The sequence below is a fragment of the Eufriesea mexicana genome, unplaced genomic scaffold (genome assembly GCF_001483705.2).
Source record: "Eufriesea mexicana isolate 0111107269 unplaced genomic scaffold, ASM148370v2 scaffold10, whole genome shotgun sequence".
NCBI lineage: Eukaryota > Metazoa > Arthropoda > Insecta > Hymenoptera > Apidae > Eufriesea > Eufriesea mexicana.
In genome coordinates, this window is record NW_016908175.1 from 643,390 (window position 1) to 660,975 (window position 17,586).

The 17,586-nt window shown below is 34.8% G+C and overlaps 2 protein-coding genes across 2 annotated transcripts in view; one reads left to right on the top strand and one right to left on the bottom strand.

The window, feature by feature from the left end:
* LOC108552760 (X-linked retinitis pigmentosa GTPase regulator) overlaps nucleotides 1–11,971 on the top strand; it is a 13,782-nt gene extending 1,811 nt beyond the window's left edge. Inside the window, exons 2-12 of the mRNA XM_017907420.1 lie at nucleotides 3,238–3,363; nucleotides 5,222–5,314; nucleotides 5,844–5,906; nucleotides 7,306–7,629; nucleotides 8,332–8,484; nucleotides 8,602–8,766; nucleotides 8,902–9,023; nucleotides 9,112–9,195; nucleotides 9,448–10,546; nucleotides 10,648–10,736; nucleotides 11,686–11,971. Of these exons, the coding sequence (XP_017762909.1) occupies nucleotides 3,238–3,363; nucleotides 5,222–5,314; nucleotides 5,844–5,906; nucleotides 7,306–7,629; nucleotides 8,332–8,484; nucleotides 8,602–8,766; nucleotides 8,902–9,023; nucleotides 9,112–9,195; nucleotides 9,448–10,546; nucleotides 10,648–10,736; nucleotides 11,686–11,709 (2,342 nt within the window). The 3' untranslated portion in view covers nucleotides 11,710–11,971. The remainder of the gene's footprint in view (nucleotides 1–3,237; nucleotides 3,364–5,221; nucleotides 5,315–5,843; nucleotides 5,907–7,305; nucleotides 7,630–8,331; nucleotides 8,485–8,601; nucleotides 8,767–8,901; nucleotides 9,024–9,111; nucleotides 9,196–9,447; nucleotides 10,547–10,647; nucleotides 10,737–11,685) is intronic.
* A 1,002-nt stretch (nucleotides 11,972–12,973) lies between these two features.
* Y-f (yellow-f) lies at nucleotides 12,974–17,477 on the bottom strand. Its single transcript, XM_017907390.1, has 6 exons — nucleotides 17,328–17,477; nucleotides 15,453–15,716; nucleotides 15,028–15,227; nucleotides 14,742–14,949; nucleotides 14,196–14,531; nucleotides 12,974–13,393 (listed from the first exon to the last, which is right to left on the bottom strand). The coding sequence occupies exons 2-6, from the start codon at nucleotides 15,712–15,714 to the stop codon at nucleotides 13,164–13,166; spliced, it is 1,236 nt and encodes a 411-aa protein (XP_017762879.1). The 5' UTR covers nucleotides 15,715–15,716; nucleotides 17,328–17,477; the 3' UTR covers nucleotides 12,974–13,163.
* Between the last annotated feature and the right edge of the window lie 109 nt (nucleotides 17,478–17,586).

Genomic DNA, 17,586 nt, shown 5'->3' on the forward strand with positions numbered 1-17,586 from the left:
CTCTTTCTCGTTTCGAACATAGTCGAATTTCGATGAGAGGCAAACATCGCGTTATCGTTGATTAATAACATTGTTAGCTCGTCGCAGTTACTCGGATCGGGAATGCACAGGCAAGAGTAAAATCCGATTAGCCGCTTACGGGATGGTGAATTAAATATTGCGATTGATCCGATTCGTGGACGCGTATATTTTCATCCGTTTTCATGGCTGTTAAGTCATGCATCCCCGGGTTAACGACCTGACACAGTACCAGTGACTAGAAAATGAGCGCATCGATGATATCGGCATGGCGAATTTACCATCTTGCATGCCGTGTTTTGAAATAAGGACACGTTCTACATCGTACAACTGGCGTCGTACAACTTCAACCGAGTTGTATTTTACGTCTACGGATCTACGTTACGTTCCCAGTCATTCGCATTTCCATGAAAGTATTGTACGGTGCCAGCCATTAAGAAGGCGGAGAAGTTGAACGTGACCTGAAATGTTCAGAATCGTCTGAATTTTAGACGTGGCAATGAAAACTTAAAGACAAGTCGTACTGTTGCACTGCGGTACTTGCTTGTGGCAAAGTACCTGCTGCTCTTCATTCCTTATTCAGTCGTGCCTTCTTTGCTTCTTCGAGTGCATTTCTGCGTTAAATTGAAGGAAACGCGGAAGATTGATGAGAAGATAGATTCCTCATTTCTTGTCCGCATCTCGTATCGTATTGATCGATAAGAGATACGTAGCGTGGAGACGATAACAGTAAATTGCATCGTGTTTTACTATGCTATTTTCCATGTCGACGTAAATTCCGTGGATGATAGTCACGTTTCGCAGACGAAAAGTCTCGGAAAGAAGACGAAGCAAATTGTATTGCTTTCAAATTCCTGATCTATGGTCAAATTTTAATTGTATTTGTATCAAAAGTACTGGACACTATTCGTTAAAATTTTGTTTGATTTTGATCTCGTTAATGGATCTTCGTCGTTGAAAGTATTATCGGTTATTTTGTTCTTTTGCCTATCCGATCTATCGTCAAACTTCAATTGTATTTGTATCGAAGGAACTGAACACGATTCGTTAAAATTTTGTTTGATTTTGGTCTCGTTAATCGATCTTCGTCGTTGGCAGTATTATGGATTACCACGTCCCTTTGCCTATCCGATGCCATTTATGACAGAGCCTCGCGTTATATTTGTAGCATTAACCACAAAAGGAAGTCTGTGACTAGTTCTTTAGTTATTAAACGAAACTTCTTTGCGAGAAGCATGGTCATCGTTGACCTACACAACAGCTGACAAGTTGAACCTTTCCCATTGCCTCGGAATTCCTTCATTCAGACGTGTAAATTTTCATCAGCCAGGGCCTGGAAAACCCCTGGAAAACTCCTGGTTGATACCATAATTGGCAATTAAAGTCAACGTAGGTAAAGAACAACGCGGTCTCGTTTGGAAGATAAATGCGCGATGCATTATGCAAAGGGACGACGTTTGAACTTTTGATAAGAGGAATGTAAACGTAAGCTGCGCGAAGGATTTACACCGAATAGCTGCATCACTGACCTTTCCAGGGAGGGAAACTAAAATTATCGTTAGCTCGCTTAGGTTAGCCACTATCGTTTAGTGTATCGTCGTTTTCACGATTAAACGTACTTTTCCAACCGCCAGTTTTCTCTGTTCTTCAAGCAGATTCCTTTTACAATAGACACGATCAGCCGAGGCCGGGTTTAAAAATTCATTCGTTCCGAGTCTATACAGTGGCACGATTGTGACTCGGCGACTGTCGTATAACTGTGAATGGAACGTAAAATTCTTGCGTATAAACCTGTCATTTCCATTCCTTACATCACGAATTCCCCGTGGATTTCGATTTAATTGAGTCGTGAGATAATACGACTAGGTGTCATGCATCGAAGGACCTCGTAAATTTGACCTTGGAATCGTGCAATTATCGGATGTGATAAAGTCTGTGGCGGAAAAATAAGTCAAGGTGTAATCGTGAAAATTATTATTAATGCGAGAATTTTTTCGGATTTTCTTTCGTAGGTATTAAGAGTATAGGAAAAGTTTACTGTAATACAACTTACGTGAAGTAGCCAATAGATGCGGCTAGGAAAAGGAAATTTATGAAATGCATTTTACTAAGTTATGAAAATTTGAATTAATTAGGAAATAAAAGTCCAGCTTAAGGTTAAGGTACGAATTCTGTTTATATGAAATAAAATAACCCCGTAGAAAAATTTGTGCTAGTGTGTATTAAAATTCTCAATTAACGAAATATCTCGGTAATGGAAAAATCCCCTGTATGCTTCCCATAGCAAATCCTTTGAAACGCCCCTGATAATTCACAGCGATATTAACTCTTGCCCTAACTAACGCTAATTGGCAAATAAATTCGAAAGCAGACGCACTGCTGGCGAATTTACTCGGAAACATTTGCGAGAACAATTTCTCCGCGATCCTTGTTTCACGAACAAACATCGATGCTTTAAATCTCTTTGATCTCTCGTGTGCACGGCGTTTGATCCTGCAGATTACGGCCGAACGTAGATCCTTCTTTAGATCCAGCTGAAAAATTTCTAGATACTACCAAAGCAGTAACGTTTCCTTTATCCGATTAGAACGGTCAATTACAATGTTGAAACGTTGAATTGCAAATGAACGTGCATCATTGTATTTGGCCCCCGTGTTCCTAGCCAGCAATTTGAGCCAACACTCGAAGTCTTCACACGTAACGCGCGTGTGTCTGCAGTATTAAAAGAAATTTATCTCGCTTTTGTTCTTGGTCTCGCGATTTTTCCACGACCGCCGTTTCGTGCCAGACGTAAAAAGGAAAGTGGCGATTCGTCCTTTGATATCGCGCTATCGCGTTAACCTCCTTAAATAAATCATTGGAGATTTAGCACGTCGCTGTTTTTTCGTTAACGAATATTGCAAGCTGTGAGATGATAGATACGCTGGACTTAAATTTAGAGAAAGATAAATGGAGGTCGACGTCTATTACAAACAAGAAATCTTGGGAAAGGAATGGTCTCGTGTAACTTTTAACGATGTAATTTGCGGCTGTGTATTTATTGTTATAGCAAATACTTTGAATTGTTAGTATAACTGATCGTGATTGTCATTCTGTTTATTCGTGATTATCGACGAGTTTCGATCAATGTTACGTCTCACCGATAAAGATTGCAATTTATTTTGGATTAATTCAGATTTTGTCAAGGAGTTAATGCAAATTTTCTGCACGATTTTTCAGAAACGGGAGCAGTGTTTACAATAGGACGTAGCAGGTTTGCAGACAATGTTGCGTCGCACTTCTTCATACGCAGAGACCCTGTGGTCTCCATTAAGTGTGGTGACGAGCATTCCGCAGTAATTTGTCGTAAGTTGATTAAAAGTGGTCTTTTTAATTATCGCACCCTCGGATAATAATCTCGCTCAAGGTTATTCTATACCCAACTTCTTTCTACTTCAAGAACGAGTTCATTGAAGTTGAAAAATATTCGATAACGATCTGACAAATTTTTAAATAAATATAATAAAACAATATTTGTAAGATTTCTTAAACATGATGTTACATACATTTCTATCGATATTATTAATTAAAGGATTGGTGAATTATCGACCTTTGAATTATTTATTTGATGCACAATGATGGTGCCATAGTAGTTCAAAGATAGCGCAAGGAAATGCGTAGAAGCTTGAGAAATAGCGGAATAAATAGAAAACCGTGTCATGAATCATACATACAAAAGAAGTGTACCTCGATCGATTTTCAACTCAACCATTACCTTCTATATCCAATTTTTATATTTTTTTCTTTCCTTTTACCTTCTTCTTGAACTGTTACTTACACACTTGACTCCATTTCTCTTCGCGTAAAGTTAATTTCACCTGTCTATGGTAGTTCTCGCGGAATATAACAAACGTGAGCGAATGTCTCACGCCTTACTCTATCGATTCGGCCACGAGAACACTTGATTTTAATGGAAATCAATAGACGAACACGTGAATGACTACGAACGTTTCGATGACAATAACAATGTTGCACGTGGTCGCGAGTTTCGAAATTTCCACCGTGCGGAAATAGAAATCGTTCAAAATTCGAAAATTACGATACGAATACTCGTGTGATTGCGCAAAACACATTTCTTTACCCTTGAACTATTCCCAACGTCGTTTTGCAAACGAGCGAAAGTAATTAAAACAGCCTATTTTCTTCCTGTGGCGATATTTACAGGTCTATTTCAACTTCCATCATGCCAGTCCACCGCCATCACGCGTTTTTACTTGCGTCACGATGGTATCTTGATTTATAAGCACCAAAGATATTATAAATAGTAACACGTTATGAACGTAAACGCTACAATGTATAACACCATTCTTTAATACATTTCGTGTAAAAAAGATTTTTTCTGCTTCGTATTTAAAAATTTCTCCAATCCACCTCGTCATCAGCCATTCAAGTACTGAGATTCTCTATTTCTTTCGGTACTTCGCGTGAGCCAGATTTTCAGATGGAATAAAAATTGGAAAAATGGAACTTTATGAAATTTCATTCGATCGGATGGAGTGGATTACAGACCCTTTGGCGAGTATTTCACGAGGTCAAGCGTTGATCCATCAACTTCGGCGCAAAATGGCCAGGATCGAAACTGGCATGATTTACAGCTTCTGTAGCATGGCTGGCAAAGAAGTTATAGTAGACCTGTGCTTATACAGGGATAGCCACTGTCCGGTAAATCGATATGGCCACGCAATGCTCTGGCACGTAACATACCTATACCGAACGGAGTCGACATACTGTTATTATCAGCAGTTCCAGTTAATCGTGAAATTATCTAAGCACACGAACCGTGTTTTTCCCTTCGATAGAATATTGTTCGGGATGGTCCTTTACAATGAATCGTCTGAATTTTAACCAGCCTCCTATCGGAAAAAATATATATATAAATTTAACAGTTTAGCTTATCGTAATATATAAATTAGAATATATAATTGTTGATAAATGCGAGATAACTTGGAATAATTTATTTTTTTACTTTCTTTATCGTTGTAATTTATTGTACTGTTTATTTCTGTGGAATATGTAGAGTCTAAATAGCTGAAGAAACGTTACAATGTTTTAATATTTCAATGTTACGGGAATCACGATTTGAATTAAAGATTAATTTCATTAGCTTGGAGATTATTTATAGTTGGTTAAGGTTAAGTCATAAAATGTATTTTATTGTTCACAGAAAGTGGCAGGCTCTTCGTCTTCGGAAGCAATGATTGGGGTCAACTTGGTCTGGGTCATAAGAATCACATTAGCAAGCCATCTTGTGTGAAAGGTCTGTATATTCCTTGTCTCCCAGATTTAAATATATTTTATATAATTTTAAACGTTAATCTTATGTTTTATCCTGGACTAGTTAAAATTTTAAGACTTATTTTATCACTTTTATAATTTTTTCATTTGATAACATTAAAGCTATTAACGTGTAATACGTATATACGTTATACATAGATAATGTATGATTATCTGTAAATATATTGTACTCTATTACGTTATCTAGGTGAAAATAAATAGGTAAATATAATTATTATATATAGTTATATATAGTCATAATTATATTATCTATGTAATAGATAATAGCAATTAAGTTGCCTAGGTGAAAATAAATAGATAAATATAATTATTATATATAGTTGTATCTAAATAACAAGTCAATACTAATTCCATCGACAGCAGCTGCATGCTTTCAGTGACTGTAACAACAAAAAATCATGAATATGGAACAATCCATATTCCGAAATTGAAATCATCTTGACTGCCTAAATTTATTCGGAGTTTTCATAATACAATCTATTAATTTTCAGCTTTGAAGCCGGAAAAGGTCACACACGTCGCATGTGGACGAGCACACACGCTAATTTGCACAGGTAAGACATCGTTTACACTTATGCCAGTATGCAGATACCAAAAGCCTTATAAATATAGGAACATTGTATACCGTGTGTAATTACGTACGTAACGTTGCATGTTCCAAACTTTTTCTATCACGCCAGTCATTCAACTTTCAACTTACAAGTATCTTCTCAATAGTGCTTTCCACGGGGTGCAAAAATGGTTGTCGTGGGAAAGAAAGTGATCATGTTCGTCTGACCCAACTCTTGTCGAATCTTTAACGCACATCAGACAAAAGAATTATAAATCAATTAAATAATTAATTTACTATTTCTAATTTCTTAACAACTCTACTTTATCCTTTCAGTTATTTTAAAAAATATCAATTTTTTCGAAATTTTTCTCTAAATACGTTATTGATCATAACGTATTGATCATAATTGCTCGCTATGTCAATTATGAAAGTATTCGATTTTTTTTAAATAATTTTGTAAAATAATATACCCACGTGGTAATCTAAAGCTGGAAATAATCGCGTGTTTATTAAGCTAAATTTCTTTTCCTTTATTTTTTTTATGATTAAACTTTCGTCGAGTTTCATTTGTTATCAAGCGTTATTATTATCTTGTTATTCACAATCTGGTCCACTGGCTGGCAACACGATTAATGCATTCGTATCCCAGTGAATAAGATTCGACATTTGATAACGCGATATGGCCCCACATTTTAGAAAACGAAAATTATCGGTTCTGCTTTTAGCAACGGCACACGTACCGTATTTTTCATTCGAAAGATTTCTATCTGTCACTCATAACGCGCCATATTATACCTGTTTACGTGTCAACCTTATTTTCCATTGCTAATTGCTGTAATGCCCTTTCAATTTTAGAACCCCTATCGCCGTTGGATCTCGTCGATAATCGCAGTCTCTGAGCTACAATCGAGAGCTCTCCGGTTCGTTACCATTTTTGCCATGACCTTTTCGCGTTACGTAAAAATATTTCGAAAAACTGTTTAAAATAAATCTAACCTTCATACATTGTGATACTTATATCAAAAACGTGTATGCTAATTATAACCGTCACGTAATATTCTTCCTTTGTGTGTATTTATATTACCTCGTGTAGTAAATACCTCGTAAATATCATATAATGTGATATTTAATTCACGACAAGCCACGAGAAGATGTAATTTACATATCTTACAATACCACTTCAGGTTGATGGATTTATAGCAGCCAGACTATCATAATGAAAGCGATAATTTACTTTAACCCTTCGACCTCCGCAAGAAGGTCATGCCTCACTTCCGCCCTGAAAAGCTTTCGATATCGAAGAAATATCGGGAAAAATATCGTGAAAAGATATCGATTCAATTTCGATCAAGAAATTGGTTTCGTGGTATTTTGATAATAAATTTTGTTCGTTTCTTCAGCAGCCCAGAAGATTTTTGCCTGCGGCAGCGACCAGGAAGGACAGTTGGGTAGAGGAACTTCCGCTCTTGGCGATTGCGCGTATACTCCTGTGTTGGTGTACGATTCGGGACTAGCTGGATCAAAGGTCGTGCAGATTTCCGCGGGTTCGCATCATTCGCTCGCACTCACCAGCGATGGCGGCGTTTTCGCCTGGGGTAGCAACCTCGAGGGCCAACTGGGACTTCCGGATGTGTCTGGCTTGGTGAACAAACCGACCAAAGTGCATATTCCTGAACCTGTGAAACACGTCAGTGCTGGATATTTTCACTCTACATTTTTAACAGGTAAGTCCTTCATTGGAACTTCTGCTGATTATCGAAGATGAACAATCGAAGCAAACTGTTTCTCGATATCTTTAAATTCAAAATTTGGATATTTTTCTGTAGGAAAGTCCCTGATGCAGGTCATTAGCTCTGATATTTTTATCAAGAAAAAATATCTATATTCTTTATAAATGTTAATAATTTATAACACGTTAGGATATGACTGAAGTAATAACGATGAATAGATTGATTCGAGAAAAATTTTTGGGAGGTGGAATTTAGATGTTCAGTAGTATTATAATGCTTTAAGATTTTATCAAATCTACTTAGAAATAAATTAAACATGCACGAAGAGCTTCCATAAAACTTTTATAAATTAATAAATAAGATTTTTTTTAATTAATTAATTTAATTAAATAAAATAAAAAAATTTAAAATAATTAATTAAATAAAACTTTTATAAATTAATAAATTAGAAAGAAATTACTTACTAGTTAAAAGTAAATTAAGCACGCACGAACAGCTTCTATAAAATTTTTATTGCAAATTGTTCGTGCGAATAATTACTAATTTTATCATAATATTACTTATGTTGCTTAGTTATTATTATATACCATAGGTTATAAAATAGCATTCCATATTTAGAAAATCTTTCGTAACGCCTACGAGAAAGTACATCCTAGTAATAATATCTTTTCCTCGAATTTCGAATTGTATTTTCAGAAAGCGGTCTGGTTTATGTCTGTGGCGAGTCGGAAAGCGGAAAATTGGGAATCGATGTAAGCTTTTCTACACAGGTTGCACCTAAGCAGATGCAATTACCCAGTCCTGCGATACACGTAGCGTGTGGTGGTCATCATACCGTCATTTTAGCTGGTATATAATCTTCGATTTGTATAATCTAAATACACCATCTCCTGTGTCTCATAGCTGTTGTGGTTATACTAAGAATTTTGCATAAAAGTTTTCGTATACAATTATTATATTTCACAGAAAATGGAAATTTATACTGCACCGGAAGTAATTCGAGCGGTCAGCTCGGCCTAGGGACAAACTTCATGGAACTTCAGACACCAAAACTGCTTCCACGTGGCGCGTTACGAAATGAAAATATCACTGGAATCTCTTGCGGAGAAAGTCACACCGCCGTTGTTACTGGTAAATTAAATTACGAATTTTATTAATTTTATTTTCCATACCTAGTCCACTACATAAAATACCTAGTCCAAAAAGTTTGATATCAAAATTAAAGTTAAATGTCATATTTATGTGAATATTAATTTGTTGCCCTAGATTGTGGAAATCTTTATACGTGCGGTGACGGAAGACACGGAAAATTAGGCTTGGAAGAAAATGAGAACAATGTTCACGAACTAACCTTCGTCTCAAGATATAAGGAACTGTTCGTTTCGCATGTAATTATATTAACATACGTCTCTAATTATTATTTATGTCTCTCATCTTTAATTCTGCAAATCGTTAATTATACTGGAAATTACTAAGGTTGCGTGTGGTGGCTGTCATACTATCTTGGTTGGCCAGAGGCGTGACACGAACAACCGTATGCAAATGGACAATTCGCAAATGGTAATTGTAATTCATTACCTACTTCATCAACCATAATTTCTACTAATATATGTGATTCGCGTAATTGTAGAATTATCAGTCAGTTAAGGTACCTTCGTAATTACTACGATAATTCAAAAAGATGAAACGTGAGAGTAACCGATACTTTGAGACAAGATATATAGCTCTACAATGACCAAATATAAATTTGAAAAATAACTTTATTTTAAATTGAAAAAGGCAGATTGACGTATGAATTATTTTACCTTGCAGGAACATGTTCAGAAAAGAAATTCGTTACCGCCATTAAAACTTCCTGTAAATAGACTGCAAAACGAGACTCGCGATGAGCACGTTAATGAAATAAATAAAGACAGATCGATTTCCGGGAAAGAGGGTATGGACTCCATAACGAATATACAGGAGACGATGGAAACGTCACCGGAAAAAATCGAAGAAAATATAATGAATAACGAAAACATTGCCATAAATAGTATCACAAACTCCGTGAATAAGATGCGCAAATCGGGTAGCCTTGAAAAGAGTCCCGAAGACTCTACGAGCGATCCTCCAGTAGAGAAGTCAATGAATGGCACAGCAACCGAAGAGAAGACTAAGATGGCGCAGGAAGAAGTGCCAGCACACGTGGAAGAATCTCACGAATCAACGACGCAAAACGAAAACGAAGTATCACCGAGAAAAGATGATAAAGAAAGCTCAGAAATGAAGATGAACGATGAAAATGATGCTCAAACGGAAAAGACGTCTGAGCAAAGTAACGAAGAGAACAATAACGAAATGGCGATTGAAGTTATGGAAATAAATATAGAGAATGAAGAGATTAATAAGGAAAACAATGAAATGGAAAACAAAGACGCAACTGATAATATGGAAACGAACAGCGAGGATGTGAAACCAGATTCAACGGAAAACAAAATGGAGTCTAACGATGGCGATGTCTCTAAAGAAAACGCGAGTCCAGAGAAACAAATGTCTCCTACGGATACTACACCACCTCCAAAACCACCGAGACTGAAACCTGGAAGCGGAAATTCCACCACAGAGAGATCATCTTTGATGGAAGAAGGAAAAGAAGAGAATAAAGTAAAAAACGAAGGAAAAATTGAAGACCCTTGCGACAAGAAAGCAGAAACCGAAGAAAATGAGTCAGGGAAGAAAGAGGAGTCAGGATCGGTGAAATCTTCGTCGAAAAGCAGAAGTTCCAAATCGATAAGGTCGAAGGTGGATGCAGAGGACATGATAGAAGTCGACGAACAGAATGACAAGGACAAGAACATCCAGGAAGAGGAAATGGATAATGATAATGCGCAGGATGATGCTGATGTCGTGCAGTCCCCACCACCAAGAACTGGTAAGTAAAATAAATTAAATGGAAAATTCAATAAAATTATTACATATACGGAAATTTTTATTTCACCTGATAATATATAAAATTGTAATTTCATTTCCAAGGTAAAATGTCGAAGATATTTAAATCTAAAAAGTCACTAGCAATGGAGAATGGTACTAAGGCAACTGGTACTGCGAATCAAAAGTCCAAGGTATACATAGCATAATAGAATATACTTTAACACTAAACGTACCAGTATTTTACACACACCTATTCTTACCATACGGGGGTCAAATGACACTTCGTGGTATATTGGGTATGGAAAGAATTTTTTTCGGTAAAAAATAAATTAAGGGAAAAACGAAAAGCGAGAAATTAAACAATTAGATAATATGAGAATTTACAGAAAGTCAGATGTGCGAAGGAAATAACAATAAATGTACGATTTATAAAGTAAATTTTGAAAGGGGTCATTTGACCCTACTTGGTACGTTTAGTGTTAATATTGGATTGACAAGAAAGTACTTTCAGTTTTTTAGTGTGAAATAAAACTCAATTTTTTCTAAACAGTAAATGAACTTTAATCGGTCAAATATCTTCCATTCTATTCGATGATCTTTTGCCATCTTTCTGGTAACTTCATGATCCCGCCCTCATAGAATTTCTGGTCCTTATCTGCAGAAAACTTAAACAAGTACGTAAATCTCAGAAGGTCGACCAGAACGTTGTGGGTATCTTTTAGAGAAAAATCTTCAGAACGAAATTTTCTAAACTAATTCTGACACGTGCGTTCTGTTAAACGATCAACACCATAAACTTCGCATATCTCTTTGTGAACCTCAGCCGCATTCTTGCCTTTATGAAAATAAAAAAGTAAAATGTGTCGAAAATGCTTATTTTTGCACTCCATGTTAAGACTGATCGTGAACTTACAGTTATAAACAAAATTACACGGAATTTCACGAAATAACAACCTAAAAGTATCGACTACCAGATCTCAAAAGAAAAAAATTCTAACATTGACAAAAGAATAAGTAAACAATCATAACATTATTTACTGATGCAAACTGAAATTACTTTCTTGCCAACCCAATAGAATATGCTCTGTATTTATGACATATTAAAAAGGATAATTTTTGGTGAATTTGCTTGATTTTCAGTCGAAAACGTGTGCTCTCCTGTGATCAAGATGTCTCCAAAGATGTATCATATTTTATTACATTTTTTACAATACGTGCATTACAAATTGGGACCAAGACACGTGATACCAAAAAGTGATTTAATTTGTAATCCAAAGCAAGGTTTTGTTCCATTATTCGCAAAAATACGCCCGTGTGTATATCCAAGTACCATTACTTTATTAATCGTTTCTTCTACTTTTTACTAAGCAGTTCCATTTAACGAAAATCACGATACGAAGAGCGAAGTATTTATGCGTATAAAATTAAAATCTATCCCTTTTGAAAACGTAGGAAAGTAGTATCAAAAATTAAAAAAAAACCATAATAGAATAAATACGATGATGGAAAAAAATTTAATCACGATCGACCTTTTTCAAGGATCTGAATGTCATTAAATTATCCTGACATCATAGCTCATAAAATAATTGCATCGAGTGTCTTCTTTTTCTGTTATCATATATCCTTCATCGAATCACATAACTCCATGCTCCCGAATGATTTTGTAAGCTCAAACGTAGCGAAACTGTTTAAATTTAAATATTTCATAGATACTTTACACCACTCGCCCTGTGTATGATGGAAACCTCTTAACTCTTTGCGGTACAGGATTTCAGATAATAAAATAGACCCATGTTGCATAGAAATTTTATTGCGTTTTAAATGAAACGAAATTGGCATATTTTTACTAATAAAGTAATCGCATAATATAAAAACATAAAACCAGGAAAAACAGATTTTCGCAATAAACCTTCCGCTTGCAACAATCGATGAACCTGTACTGGCATGTTGAATGTTGCCAACACAAACGAATACATTTATAACATTTGACGAAGGTATTACCAACTGCTTTATGTAAATAAGACGAAATATGAAACTAAGCGCATGCAGCTATTGCAATATTTCGAGGTTGGACTAAAAATGTTCCAGCATGCATAACGGTGCATCAAAAAGTTGGGACACTTTTAAGCTCAACGTGCCCCAAAGAGTTAAAGTACTCTTAGAGTGTCTCTTGAATGGCGAAATTGTTTGTAAATACACGTATCTTAAGAAAGAAAGGATTTCGACGTGAATGACTGAATCCATTGTAAGGAGAAAGGATATCAACATAAACGAAAAGACGTTAGAATTAACTATAATTATATATTTTATGCGGTCTTCACACAACGCGTGCAACCATTCTGAATATCCTTTTTGTATAACTACTGTGAATAAATAAAGGTAGATTCTGAGGAACTGGATGAAACATTCCCTTTCGTAAATTGTACTCTAACTATACGATTAGTATAATAAACAGAATTTTCGATTTTCAATTCGCATTTGCATTGAATCGCAAAATTGCAAAATTTGATATTAACGAAATAAATTGAAGGTAATTGATATTTGTACGGACGACGTGTACAGATCCAATGGATATTTATTAGATAATTCTCGAATAGCCGAATTACAGCACCGTCTCGTTAAAGAATATGAGGAAGTCGTCTTCCGACTTTGACATCCTGTTTTTTGCAAATCTGCGTCAGGGAATCTAGATTAGCCGCTGTGATGAAGAAGTTACGCTTTTGCAGATCGAAAGTGGAGAACATGAATTGTGGAAGATTGTCAGAAAGCATGTATAACGTGTTGCTGGACCGATCTATCGATAAATCGTTGCCGAACACCATCGTGTTATTGTCTTGTGCCGCGAGAACTGCAACAAAATGGAAACAATAATTGTATGTCCTAAAATATAGCATACAAATTATCAAATTTGTAACACAGAATAAAGAATAAAGACTAAAATATGAAAGTCACAATTATATAAAATAAAATAAAATAAAATAAATTATAAAAAATATAAAATATCAAATACAGACTTGAAATATGACGATTGGTATTAATAGCGAATAGAAAATATATATATATAATTAAAATATAAAAGTAGATTTGTGGAAACTGCCAGTCACACTTCTCAGAATGGCGTTACGTAAAAAATACAATTTTCTACAATTGCTGCCGTAAATTTCCTTTAATAATAAACTTGGTAAATGCAATGGAATAAACGTTAGTGATAGTCATTCAATGATCGTTAAAATGACGTCTGAATCCTTGATGCCGCAGACTTTCAATTGTTTCACGATAAAGATCGTTATACGGATGAATCTAAAATATACTATCGATTGAAGATAAATCTTTCCCAGCTTTATGACCACGTCCAATTCTAGAAACTGGAAACAAGTTTGATCTACTATTTGTTATGAACAAAAAATGAGAAATAACAATTCCACATTTTTATTAAAAAAATTTGTTATCTCCTATACTATTACTTACTGACTATAGAAAAATATTTTAATGGTAGATATGAAAATATTATCTTTCAAAAATCGGCCATCGATTTATTAAATTTTTTAAAAGCCACGCAAATGATATGAAAATTGTGACTCGTCGTGCTTTTTTATATAGACTACCTAACCAAGTGAGCAATTCTAATTGTGATTTCAATCAGTACTTACCAAAAGTGTTTGGATTCAACTCAGCGCTGGTATCCCAGCACGCGATGCCATTTCTCTTCACCTGAAGGAAGTAATCGATACCAGTGTTCGTATCGATCAAAGATGTAGGTCCCTGAGTATTTGGACCCTTCTCACCCTCGACGTGGAAAGCGTCATAGTCTCCAGATTTTTTCAGTTCGTGATCCTGTAGGACTTCAGTGGATACTGAAAATTCAGTGATGCCACACATTGCATGGAAGTACAAGGTTTTATAGCCATCGCTCTGAGGTGCGGACAAGGACATTCCAAATACACCGTCTGTCCATTGGAACTTGTATCCGCTGATATCAAAATTTCCTGCAAACGAGAAATCGAGTTTTCGTGAAATTTTATTAAAGGCTATGATAAAATTGTAAGAATAATTATAATCGCAAAGACTCTAAAAATTAGAAGAAATAGAAGAAATATAAAAATTGGAAAAATTAGGACGACAAAAGAATGGATCATCTAATATCTTCTATTCCTCTGTCCTCCTTTTGAAAATTGAAGTTAATTAAAAAATCTAACCATTAAGAGGATCGAAGTGGAAGAAGTTGTGCGTGATCCGCCAGGAGTCGTTCTTGGCCCAACTATAAACTACCAAACCGTATCCAGCAAAATCGGATATGTAAAGATAAGCATTGTCGCAATTATTTGGATCTACGTCGACCACCGATTCGGCGAAGAAGGAATTATCCACTTGATCCGTGCTCTTTAGTGGATAAACTCGCAGTATCTGCAATTGTAAAATAAATATCATGGTCAGAAAATAAATTATTACCTGAAAATGAATGAAACAAATTTATCTCCATACCTCGTCAGTCTGTAAGTCGATCACGAAAATCCTCACAGGTCGTACGACGGTATTATTACCCAAGATATCATCGACACCTGTATCGACACCCCATAGTCGACCACAAGCGTCAGCTCTGACTCGGAAGATGCTCACGATACCATCAGGATTATTAATATAATTCATTTCCCAATTGGGATAAGGAGTTAGTCTTGGAGATTCTACGCGATAACAAAAGCTAATTTCAATTTAAATATATATAATCTCGAACAATATGCAATTAATAAATAATTTTAATTTTAATTTTATATTATATTATGTATTATTATCTTTACAGGGTATCGCCAATTATTTATTTTCTCGATTTCGATTTTGAAAGAGACAGAATTGTCGTCTACAGTTCCTTCGCAAAATTTTGTATTAAGAAAAATTTTAAATTCGCGTACCTGATGGATCATTTTTTGAAAAGTAGTTCAGAGTAGACGCGACGCCTGCCTTCCATCTTGGTACGGTAACAAATATTTTGTCATTCCAAACGTGCATACCAAGGGGCATATTATTCTCCGGAATATAGCAACCATTGGATATCAATGTGTTTCGAACGTCATCATTTGGAAAATTGAAATCGATGCAGTTCCACGAGCGAACTGTTTTAAACTCGTGGCCATTGGCCACTGCGAGGCAAGCGATCAACAAAAGACACAGCATATCTATAAAATAAGAAATTAACGTTAGGGATTATTTGCATTTTCCTTTCCCGACAATTATAAATCTTTAGTTACACTTCGTTTATTCGTTACATCGGTATTGGTTACTTAGAAATATTTCGTATCTGTGTTAAGTAAATTTTGTCAAGCCTTCACCGTTTACTATGCTTTCCCTATTGTAAAAACTATCATTTTGAATATTATCTAATAAATATTTTAATCAAATATCGTAACACGTTACGTGAGAATAGATTTGAATATTTCTATAAACAACTTTGTCAAATATTTAATAAATAAATGAATAAATAATATTTTCTTTTAGATCTAATCACTAAAAAAGATTATGTGGAAGTACTATACTTTTTCATAAATTTATGTTAACTTTTATTCTTATTTTCTTTTTATATTTGTTTTTATTAGTTTACATGGAAATTTTTGTATTTATGAATAAATTTCCGTGTTTGCTATTAAATATCGCTACGAAAGAGTATTGTTGTTTTTGAAATCAATTTTTGTACGCCATCTGTGTATAAAATGTCTTACGAAAGATTAAATCTGGTACCCTGAGGCTGTAACTGTTTCTCAAGTATGGTAACAGCATCTCGAAATGTAAGTTAAAAACATCTGGTCACTTGTTACGTAATATTTTCAAATAATAATGTTACAGCATTATTACACCCATATTTGTGTAACATATTCATCTATAATATTTATTTTCACGTTACAGATGCATTACAAGTCGGGTTTTCAATTCGAATTTTATGTTAGAATGACAACACTTAGAATAACAATGGACAAGAGATTACTAAATAATCCGCAATTATTCTACAACGTCTTCACTATAGACGTAGACGTAATAGCCAATATCACACAGAGGCTTCAAGTCATCCTTTGCATTATACCTCTAAGCACAAAGCTCGAGCTATTTCATTTTTACTAACTACTTAATCTGTATCTGTGCTCTAATAAAACATTCAAAATTGAACCAAACAAACGCGTAAATACCTACCAAATTTAACACATCGATAATAGCCTCAATACCAACTAATATTTTTCACTTCGATAGCATAAAAGAAATATAAAAAAAGGTTCAAAATGAAGAAAAATGGAACCAAATGTTGAAAATGTGATCTTTGCTATTTTTCTGTTAAGATAAGATTGCAAAATTATGTCAATGAAAAACTCAAGCAATTACACTTTCTTCGATTAAATTAAATTATGTTGACTGAAAATAATTCAAAATAATTGAAGGTAATTTAAAATCATTCAAATGAAGTGTATTAAATTGAGCATAAGGAATATCTTAACAGAAAAAATAAGAAACGTTACAGAAGGTAAGTCCAAAATAATTCGAAATAATTTAAAATCGTTTAAATAAATTATATTAAATTACGTATAAGGAATATCTTAACAGTAAAAATAAGAAACATTACAGAAGTCAAGTTATAGTAATCCAAAATAATTTGAAACAATGTACAAACTTTGGAATGAATTATATTAAATCAGGTAGGAAGAATATTTTAACAGAAAAATAAGGAAAAAAGTTACAAAATTGCTTGTTATATTATTACTATTATATTAATTGCTATTATAATCGAGATCGTGTTCTCCTACCTTTGCCTTGATTCGAAGTTGTACCGGCAAGGTTGTATCGCAGTGATCGAGAGGAGACTGTGAACTGTGGCACCTGGATGTGTGAATCGTGGCCGGAGGTGGACTACCCGTTATCCAAAGAACAAACCGGCCTTCTGCTAAAGCAGTTCAAGACAGAGTGACGCTATAGTTCATTGCGCTGTGGTACTTTATATACCTTGTAACCATACTAGATGGATGCGATTGAAGCGTCCACTGAAAATCGTGGTTCCTCTTTCGT

Coding starts and splice junctions, on each gene's coding strand:
- Y-f (XM_017907390.1), bottom strand. CDS start 15,714: ATGCTGTGTCTTTTGTTGATCGCTTGCCTCGCAGTGGCCAATGGCCAC. Junction 14,950..15,027: donor TCGACTTACAGACTGACGAG/GTATGGAGATAA, acceptor TTACAATTGCAG/ATACTGCGAGTTTATCCACT. Junction 14,532..14,741: donor CCACTTCGATCCTCTTAATG/GTTAGATTTTTT, acceptor TCTCGTTTGCAG/GAAATTTTGATATCAGCGGA.